Below are 11,408 nucleotides of genomic sequence, written 5' to 3'. Positions count from 1 at the left end.
CAAAATGTTTTCGACCGGCGGCGAAAGATGCCCTGTAATGCTTTTCGAAGAAATGCTGTCTAGACGACCACCAGAATTGAGAGACAGTGGGCCATTCTACTTGAAAACTATTTCAAAACCCAAGGGCCAAGTATGGTTTAACAGACAACGAATGGGTAAACACAAAATTGGACAGCTTATGAAAGACATGGCTGTCAAGTCTGGTTTAACTGCTGCCACTGGTAAGAAAATTACCAATCATTCGAGCAGAAAAACTTGTGTGCAAAAGCTAAAGAATGCTGTTGTCCCGAGGGACAAGATTATTGATGTTACTGGACACCGTAATATTCTCAGCCTTAATTCATATGAAGGAGATGACGAGAGTCAGGCCAGGGAACTGTGAAATATAATCAGTGGATGCAAGCAAACAAGTGATATTCAACAACAACCTGCTAACAGCAGCGCCAATAAGGATAGACTACCCCTTCAAGCCAGTTCTTCCAGCAACAGTTTCAGTACCATCAACAACTTTACAGGTACAGTGAATTTCTATGGTGCATTTCCTTGCTTTCCAGGTCTACCTAATATGCCAGTGCCAACTCACCAAAGCACAGAGCCACGACGTACATGGAAAAGGATCAGAGCTTCTGTACTCTCAGACTCAGATGAGGACTAGCTATTGCTGACTGTACAAAAACTTTAAATTTACACCTTTCTTGTATTCATTGTAGTTTTGCACTTTTTTAATGTGTGCGTGTTTTGTACAGACTAAAATAGTTAATTTTATTTTTTCTGCACTTTGTTAATTGCATTCTTTTCATAATCTTTTCCATCTTTATTGTGTGTGTGTTATTTCTTCACACACTTTTATTTATTGATATTGAAAACTGGATAGTTTCAAAATTCTAAATTTTTTGACCTTAAAGTTTTACAGTAGTGTTATATTTATTATATTTATTAAATTCAATTTCTTTTTTCAAAAGGGATAAATACTAAACACCGTTGGCTTTTGCACAGGAAGCCCATGTTCCACTCAAGGAACCCCAAAACAACAGGACGCTTTCACAGTAATAGAATGCACTGTTGGCTGTAAAACTACAACAAATTTAGTCGTAAGGCTTTAAATCTGAAAAATGAAAGCCGTTAATCATTAGCTTTTAAAAGATATCTTTTTTATCAGATTTCTGTTAGCCGCAAGGGTAAGAAAATATATATCAGAGCTGGATTTTTGAATAACGTTAAAGCCAAAATAGAGCTCTCCCCTCAAACCGTTTTTTCTTTCAACAACTATCTCCAAAGAAGTCAACATAAAAGCTGAGAGTGCAGCCATTGTTCTTCTTTCTTCTCCTCGTTTCTTTCTCCTCGCTCTTTCTATTTTTCCTTTCCTTGTTCTTTTCTAGGAGGATTTTTGGGCTCATTTTCCCTTCGGCTTTTGGCTCTTTCTCAGTGAAAAGACTGCAATTTTCGTTCGGTACGTTTTCAAAAATCCAGCAAGATAATGCTTTGGTTTTTACGGTTATCCATACACTAATATTTGTTAACGTACCAGCATCCTCAAATATACAATTCATTTTCTTCTTGTTAAAAGTGAATTGGAGAGGAGGGGAGGATATTTTTACTAATTCGTTACGGCGCACAACAATGCAGAGTTTTTGAACAGGTTAAGCTCCAGTACCTATGAATTTGATGAGAGGGAAATGACTTTTCATTAAAGGAAAAGCGTTGTTACCTTCGCAAAGGTTAACGGAACAACCGCATCGTATAAGAACTTTGGTTCTAGCAAACGTTTGTTTCAATAAAACGAAATAGTATAATAGGGAAGCTGGTTTTTAAGGGAAAGATTAACTCTGGGTAGCCAAAACAATGCGTATAAAAATATCTTGTAAGACTCTCTGGAGTAATGGAAATTCCCCCCGCAGAGTATAATTCACGCAACTCAGTCAGAAGGTCAACTTGCAGTAAGTTGAAGTGTCACACACCGCTCATCCGAAGAGAAACATGGATTCCGCAAAAAGAGTCGAGGTGACACATCAGAAGCTAAGTCAGGCAAGCCCATTAATATCGTACATATGTCCAGTACTTTCACGCCTTCATTGACCACTGCAATTATTTTCAGATGTTTAGGATCCCATGATTGTTTAAGAAAAAATGAGGTCCATTTGCCAATGGACGAAAAAAAAAAAACTGGTCGAGGTTCAGGGTTGCCAGTTCTCACAAAAGAAATGCAAGGAGGGAATATAAATGCCTTTAGACCACAGAGCAATTAATCTTATTCATCTTACCAAGAAATCAAGAGCTGCCACAGAAAATACAAATGAAACACACAGATACACTAAACTAAATCTGAGCCTCGCTACAAGAAGAAGATAAAAAAAGAACAATCACACAGCGTTGGTTTTCTGAACAGATTTGGCCAGGTGTAATGAAAAGCGCAGAGCGTTATGATCCAGCAAAAAGCAAATAGACAGAGTCCTTAGCAGAATATTTACTCACTCACATTGTAAAGTACGGAGTCATAATCCTAAAGGAGGTTGCGCATGTCGTGAGAAAAAAAAAAAAAAAAAAAGAATCCCTGATTTCGATCACACATATTGTGTCCAAGGTTTGAACATAACTACCACAGAAAAATCGATTACAGAAAGTTATCGTCCGGCCTAACCTGGGATCAGGTCCAATTTGAGCGGTTCTCATACATTCTCTCTAACGGCTACCGCTGAAATCAATCAATGATCTTTTTGTTACTTACGTTAACTAAGACCAGGCAACCTAATCCACCTTCCTCATGTTTTTACTGTCTCCATTTGATCAGTTATAGCAACACAAAATAGCTACAGTTAAAATATTCACATTCCCTGTTCATTAACGTGCAAACAGAGATGTCAATGAAGTATGTTTTGGTGATACAATGTCCTTAACCTCGGGCAGAATGGAGCTGCACATATTGGTGCTTTTAGCCTTCGTTGGTTATTTAAACAAATAGGAACGAGGTGCACTTACTCGCTCTATTAAGAGTTTGCCTGCGCCAATCGCAGGATGTTGTTGCGGCAACGCAAATTTAAAACCACAGTCGCCACCAGTAATTTTGGAACCGCGGAAATTTCGTATTTTTAGTAATTATCAGTTTTCGTCAAAAATAGCCCAATTCCCGGCTCCTTTTAAATGTTATTTTTTTAAGCTCAGCTATCTTTTACCAGGAAATCGACCCCGTACTACAATAGTTTTAACAGTCTTAACAGTTGACCACTTTCCGCAAAACCAATTACTGAAAGGATTTAAGTTAAGAAAAATGACGTAATAAACAAAATGATTACCTAAAAATATAAAATCCTTGGTCTTTAAATAAATTCTCAAGGCTAATTCAATAACGAAATGTTTGGCGATCAGTCTACAGAGAATTTGTATCGTGAATATTGCGGTTTTTAAAAATGGTTAATCCTTAGAACCAAGAACCAAATAAAGGTTTTTGCAAATCCTGACATGTAGGCGCGGTAGTAAAGGCGCCTGACCACATTTCCTAGCCGTTCCATGAAAGGCAGTCCGAAATCTGGGAGATTCTTGCTTGTTGAATCCGAACTCTGAAAAAAAATGTGCTTGTGAAATTTGGAATCCTGGGCTTTGGAATCCGGAATACCGCTCGAGAAACCTGGAAACTAATGATTGAAATCCAGAATCGAAGTTTCCTTCACAAAGACTGAAATTTAGTACCTTGAATCCGGAATCCATGGCGTGGAAAAACGACGCACTACGAAATGTCATTTTCTGAACGCATAATGCGTGTGGGTATTAAAGGATTAGCAACAAATGAAGCACGTGTTAAAACAAGTAAAACAAAAACTATAGTGCCCATTCATTTGTATTTCGCCGCGCGCAAGATCTCGCATTGATCGTCTCTCGTAATTATTAACACTAACCAGACACTTACGATAAAAGACGATTTATCCGTACGGGACGGATAATGTTTTCTAACCCGGTCGCAGGTGAACTTTGATCAAAGCTAAATTTTGCGAAGATCTAACTTTCAGTAATACTCTTTGAGTCGTTACGTCTGTGGAAGGTCAGAATCTGTTTTCTGTCTGCCCTAGGTTTCACGTGTATTTTTTCCATGTCAAGTTTTCCTAGCTCATCGAAGGTTATCTTCAGAATAGCTGTCTCATTTCATTTAACTTGTATGAACAAGGATTCAGGTCTGGGTCAAATTCCCACAACTTTCTTTATTGACTAAATACTGATTTGAAAGTGTTTGCCGTCAATTTTGTAACATCACACTGCAATGGCAATGCCATGTGCGTTCTTTATTCTGGATTTGATTTTTCCCGCAAATGTTCGCATAGACAGGGTTATCACGACTTAGCTTGTGGACTTCCTTTAGTGGACTGCGTATACTTTGAAAGTAATTTATCCTTGGAAAAAAATTGTCACTCATCTCTGCCGTATGATTCGCGAACGCAGGTTGGCTAGAGGATGGCTGCACCAGATATAAACGCTTGGGAAACCAACTCATATTTTATCTTTCACCCTTAAATATTATCTCGAGTGTGATAACACGGTTTCTTTCGCCTGCAATTGGGAATAACAGCAACTGGGCGCTGTGTTGGCGGGCCTCCACTCATGGCTGGGCAGCCAGTACCTTTCACAACAAATGCGATGGGAAACGTCACACGATTACAATCATCAAAAAAGACAATTACGTGTTCGGAGGATACACGGATATTCCTTGGAGTAAGTAAAACGTCCTTTTTGTCACTGAAAATGGGAATAAGGCACTTTGCTTGTATAGTGCGTTTGTAGTTTGTGGTCTTTTGTCACTTTACTTCTAATCTAATGCTACAAAATAATTAATGCCAAAAACTTACCTTTCCTTTTTGCTGCCTACAGAAGTTTCTACCTGATTCTTCCCCTCTTTAAGATGCCCTGAACCAGCAAAAATCCACTGCTCCTTCTCCGCCTATTTGTGGCAATAACAAATGCGCGATTGCGTTACATCACTTGAATGACGATAACCTTATGTCTTTGGCTAATCTCGACGTCGCATAAAGCTCAGCGACAAAAAGTTTAGTGAGGGACGAAGATGAATGTGATACCCTCACTGACAATTTTTTTAAACAGGCTGAGAAAGACGGTCTTCCCTATAAATTTTTGTTACAGCTTCATATAAGTAAAGAATACTTCGATTTATCAACGTTAATTGTTTGGACTAACTAGAGCACGACACTTTTTGGTTTTTTGGTATGTATTAATAAAAGTTAAAGTTAAGTTTACGAGACATTATTTTCAATATTTCTGGCAGCTCATAGCTCTGAGATTCGAGGGAAACAAAGTTAACTGTTACCCAAGGGACCAGTCTTTAAGTGATTTGTTATATAGAGCACGAAGAAGAACATTTTTCGTGTACGAGTTTATGAAAATAAATCTTGCAAGCGGTCAACATTCGCGGGTAACAGTGCACTGTTACCCCCTGACGTCATAGATTTTACAATGTTGCCTGTTCAGAGTTTTTGGCGTGAAACAGTTTCATTGTTAGATGTCAAGTGACCTCGAAGTAAACAATGAGAGCTCGCGCTGTTGGGAAAAAAATTCCAGCTATATAACGACAGTCATTATTCTCTGCTGAAATTTTATATTATTTTTTTTTTCCATTGAGCATCAGTCATCAAGACAAGGATGTTATATGTTTAATTCAACAAGAAAGAAAAGTGGTGAGACAAACTGACTCATCGCCACGTTTACTTTTGACTTTAGGGCTTTTTCCTAACAATTGGATCCATCTTCAAGGTTCATGCTACAGAGTCCCGTCAAGGAGTTTGAGCTGGACCGCTGCAAAATCTGACTGTGAAGCTCAGGGGGCTAAGCTCGCCATAGTGACATCACAAGCCGAACAACAAGCACTAGTCTCGGAAATATCAAAAAGTGTATGGATTGGTTTGCGGAGGGACCACAATGTCTATTCACGTTGGTTGTGGGTTGATGGATCAAGAGCGACATATACTCACTGGAAACATGGAGAACCCAACAACGATGGAGGAAATGAGCGCTGCACAATTATGTTGTATCCTACCAGAAAATGGAATGATTTAGCATGTTCCAACAGGCGTTATTACCTTTGTGAAACCAATGGTAGGCAGCACCACAATTGTGTACTTAATATTGTACTAATTATTATGGTATATCCAGTGTATGGCTGTAGCTGGGAAGCACCACAATGTAAAGCTTGATGAATTACTTTCACTACGAATGGTTGATGCGTATATAAATTTTAAAAGAGAAGCCTTAATGTTATTTCCCTGGATTTTATCCTTGCATTTAATTTCAATGAATGCTTCCCCTCCCCCCTCTGCCCCAAAGAAGGGGAGGTGAACATTATACCTAACATTAGGGTTATAGCTGTTTTAGTATTTACCGAATCACTTAAAAAACGAGAGCAACTTTTGCAAATAAAAGATTTCAGTTAGTAAGATTTTTTTAAACCAAAATTTATCACTTTCTTGGTACTTGTCGGTACAGATGCCTTAGTTTTCGCTTAAATATCGCCTTTAGGAGCTGTCGTGAAACGGAACGCGTATTGACTCCCACTGCCCTATACAGTGATTTATTAGGGAACTTAAGCAAAAACGACGGCGACCGTTACGAAAACGTCACTTATAAAGTGAATTCGCGCTGCTTCAAACTTGATCGCGATAGATAGCATTTTCCTGGAGCTGAATTCTAAAAGACTGCATCGAACTTCAGGACAAGAAAGAGAAAGTCGTTGTCTTGTGTTCAAGTCCTCTACAAAACGAGAAATTAGGCACTTTCACGTTGTAGTCGTGCAGTGACCTCAAACTAATGTACAAAAACCGTTATGCACTTGCAAAGTTGTTGTTTTGCTTAATCTAAACCTATTGCATTTTTTGCTGTTCTCGTTGCCGTCGCCGTCGTCGTTGCTTAAGCTTCCTAATAGCCAGGGGTATTTTAAGTGACGCAAAAATTGCTATCCGCTTATATTTGTTAAGGGAGCTATGTCACGTTATTTGGTATGTTTTTGGTTTTGTTTGGTTTGGTTTTGTTTTGTTTTGTTTTTGTTTTTTTTCACTTAATTGAATTGGAAAATTAGTACATGTAATCCCATTACGTTATTTGACACTAAATTTAGGTATTGAAACTGTTCCCTGTGGTCTGTTCAGTGCCATTATCGATGACAACGATAGACATCAGATTGAAACTTGGAAAAGTTGTGCCAACTTTTAATGTTATGCCTACAAAAATCCCACCAAATTTATTATTGGTTAGTGCTCCCTGATGAAATTTGTGTGATATCTTCTTCATAATTCGAAAGGACTATTTTGTGTATGAGTAAATGCACAATTCAATTCTTGACTCAGATTGACCTAAAACAGCAATATCCCTGTGACGTATCCCCTTCATTTATAAAAAACTGAATCATTAGAGAACACAATTCAAAGTGGACAGACTGCAAATTATAGTAGTTGCTAAACAACATATATCTACGTGTCGCAATTCTAGAGCTCTAATTGGCTTAGCGATCATTGTATATTAGCCAATATACCATGCTCTCCAAATACGGTAACTGTACGCGACTGCACGCGTCTGCTCAAAATCGGTTGTTTTTAAAGAAAAAGTCGGAAAGAATTCGCGATATTTTGTGGACGTTTTTAATAAAACAATTATTCCACTCGCGCTTATTGGATATGAGATGATTATAGCCAACTCACATCCAACGCGCACTCGTGGAATAATTGTTAAATATTCTTAAGATTAGGGTACGTCACGTTTCCTTTTGTTATTCCTTTTCAGCGTTCGTGGATGGATACGGTACGACTTCCAACTCTTTTATTTTCTCTCTCCTGGATAAGGAAGGGCTTGCACCATTTAAAAGCATGATGACGAATACATCATTGGCAATTTACCGTGAGCCAAGTTACGGTCCAACATTTGGTGGGGGGCATGACATATACGTCGCTGATAATGCCAATCAGAATCCTAATTCCTACACCAATTTTGCCACCTCTTACTCTCTTCCAAATGGAGTTACAGACCGTTATACAATCCTGGCTGGAGCCCGTTACTTCTCACCTGACGAAGTTGAGGTATTTTACCTCACTTGACTTCATAGTTAAAGGAGCTATGTCTCGATTTTTTTGCATTATGTTAAAAGGCCTAAAGACACATTGGAATAACAGGGGAAAGAGAGAAATAATTTCTCAGCTTTATTCAACTGTTAATATCCCTCAGTTTTTCAACTTTAAGTTAATGGCTTTGGCTTCCGATGGCCAGTATTGAAACAGATTCAAAGTTGAATAAAACGGGCCAACTTTTTTCAGTTTTATTCCAGTGTTGTCAAAGGTTGACCATAAACAAATCAAAGTTAGTTTTTCTTTCGGTAAAAATCATTTGAGTTATTTCTTTTACAGTTCTGATAAGTGGGATAAGCGATAATATAACTGAGAATACTTAGTTATAATTTCAGCTCAGCTTTGACTCTGTAAACAAAGCAGAAATAACCATGTTATAACGCCTTTAACCTTTTGATTTTCGTGTGCAGAAACCGTTTAAATCAACGAAAAAATACCACAATAACAAAGTGTTGCGGAATTCTTATAACCCCGCTCGCTGGTTCAAACACATCACATCGAAATAAGTATACAACGCATTGAGTGTTGACGATCGGGGGCTTGTTTTCCTTGACACTCAGGGTTTGTGACAGTTTTCTGCTTGTAAAGACGGGTTTTACGTTAACATCGGTCTTGGCTCCCAGAGAATATAGATATCTTTGCGTACGCGATCAGCTGATCGCCGATCTTTAAAGGGCAATACTATCTAAACAGATGGGTCTACTGAAGGCACAGTGTGTTTTTCTTTATCTGGTTCCTGGCTGAACTTATTTGTAGTGGAATCGACCAATGTTTTGGGGTAGCGCAGCTTTGAAAACATTGTGCGTAACTTGTTGCATTCTTTTGCAAAACCCTCTTTGGTTGAAGATAGACGGTACCCACGGTTAACCATCGTGTAAAACCCGTTTTTACAAGCAGAAAACTGTCACAAACCCTGAGTGTCAGAAAAAAGCAATCTCCCGATCGTCAACACTCTATGCGTTGTATACTTATTTCAATGTGATTTGTGCGATGCAAATTATGTCGGGTACACTGCCCGACACTTAACGTGACACTTACATCAACGCATAAGTGAACACCGTTTTTCAGCCATCGGGAAACACCTTGAAACAGCATGGCAACAACAGAACAAAGACCGACCATCTTTTCAAAGTTCTGAGGAAATGTAACAGCAAGTTTGATTGCTTAGTATACGAGATGTTATACATAAAGGACATCAAGCCTTCTCTTAACACGCAAGCCGACTCCATTCGCGCCAAACTATTTACGCGACACTTTCGTACATTTTTTCTTTTTTTTTTGTCTCTTAATGTGTTTCTTACCATGGGAATTATACCCATTGGAGCCGCAAATATTTGATGTATTGTTTAAAATTCTATATATTCATTTAGCACCTTATACTTTTTCACTTTTCAACTTGATAATGGTGTAACGTAGCACCGAAACGTCGTTCACTTTTTTAAATGTTTTTAAGATGTATTTTAAAAATCTTTTAGCATTTAACTTTTTGATCAAATTATTACAAAATCGCACGTTCTTTCGCCTTATTTAGCTTTAGAAAATGCATGCAGTTACCTCTTTTTTTATCGTAAATATACTCGGACTTTTCTACATTATTATGAAATCTAATGTCACGAAATCTAACTTCCTTGCGCCACAAATGTCAATTTCTAATTAATATTTAATCACAAAATAATCAAGTTAAGCATCACCTATTTCTTCCCTGACATAAAGCATTTTGCTTGGGTTATTGAAACCGTTTAATATAACTTAGTAGCCGAGGCGTTTTATCATTGGACAGTAATCCAGACCCCTTAACCAAGTGGGTTATTTTTAAAGAAGATATAAGTTTGTCTGTCTTGATCAGTTTATGAAATTGCTCTCGATGAAAGATGATCAGGATAGCAGCGATTGGAAAACTGAAAATGGTTTAGAACCGGTTTCTTTTTTTGTGGCTAAACTGCGTTTAAATAACGGGTTGAAAAGCATAGATAAAGTTCTCAATAATTAACACCCGCTAATAAGAACCTACATTTTTAGAGTTCTGGCATAAAATTTCCTTTCATTTTGGGGTAGTTATCGGCTATTTAAGGCCAGGTTCTTAATATCTATGAAGGCCTAGGGGATAAAGTTGTTGAATACCCGCGAGAAAAAAAAGAAACTTGAGTTTGGTCCTTAAATATAAAGTATTTATTCACAACTGCAAATTATATATTTCAAACCTCCTCTACCTGTGCTTTTTACAACCCTTTTTCGTTGTAGGAATTACAGATGAAAAACTAGTTTTAATTAGCAGGATCATCGATCCAAGTAAACTGTGTCAGTAAAACAACAGCAGTTTTTAAATAGGAAAACTTGTAAGAGTTAATCACCTTTAAAGGGCTTCTTTTTCTATATATATGTTTACTTTTTCAGAAACACGTTGTAATAAAAATGGCACTTTCTACAATCACCAAAACGTTAGTTTGTAGTTCTTGAGACGATCCCTGCATTACTTTGATATAACTGTTTCATTCATCTGGACATTCCTGATGATCTCGCAGTTTCCTTACGCTGGGAATGCAACCATACCTATTAGTGGTCAGAGCCAATGTTTAATTAGCTATAAATTCGCGCATGTCATGTCGCAGCGCGCCATAGGAAAGAGTGCCCTCGTTATTAATGGGGTAAACGAGGCCGATCAAACGCTCTTCAATTGGCCATCTCCACTTAAAAAGGGCTACGCCACACTATTTCACCATCGTTTTTCAATCATTTTTTTTTTTATCGGTATCCTCTCTGGTGACAGTATAGATCGGTTTCACTATCACGCAATAAACAAGCACATAAAACCGTCCAGTGGAAGAAGCCAAGAAAATGAAATGTTATAAAAGACTAATTTAATTTCTCAGGTCTTTGTGACCCACAGTTTCACGAGTTATTTGCCTTAACGTTTCACGCATCTTTGTAGAGCTTTGTATGGAGACGCCATATTGGTGTAAAGTTTTGGTACACCAATATGGCCGGCGGAAATCAACAAAAACATCTGGAGTTCACTTTTTCTATAAAATCTCTTTCTTTTCACTCGAGAACTAGCACACGAGCACAAAAGCATGTCTTCTAAAACTTGAAATGGTTATACTCACTGCTGAAAATCAAAAGGAGAGACTTTTTTTTCAACGAGACAGTATTCATATATTGGTGTCACACACTGTGAAAACTCGAAAGTTCAAATGGCTGTATTTTCGAAACGAAACATGCTACGGGACTGGAAACTTGTACAAAGATATATTTTTTTGTTTATCTTCGACCCATTGTAAACAGGAATTCGTAAATCCTCGC

At 37.9% G+C, this 11,408-nt stretch overlaps 1 protein-coding gene across 1 annotated transcript; it reads left to right on the top strand.

The window, feature by feature from the left end:
* Positions 1 to 4,418: 4,418 nt before the first annotated feature.
* Positions 4,419 to 8,154, top strand: LOC140944383 (uncharacterized; the record flags this gene model as incomplete). Its single annotated transcript, XM_073393535.1, has 2 exons — positions 4,419 to 4,698; positions 7,771 to 8,154. Coding segments are annotated over 2 exons (591 nt in total), but the record flags the coding sequence as incomplete, so codon positions are not given.
* Positions 8,155 to 11,408: the final 3,254 nt, after the last annotated feature.

Source organism: Porites lutea, chromosome 7, assembly GCF_958299795.1.
Source record: "Porites lutea chromosome 7, jaPorLute2.1, whole genome shotgun sequence".
NCBI lineage: Eukaryota > Metazoa > Cnidaria > Anthozoa > Scleractinia > Poritidae > Porites > Porites lutea.
The sequence above is the reverse complement of the archived record's forward strand: the minus strand, read 5'-3'. Positions and strand labels throughout refer to the sequence as shown.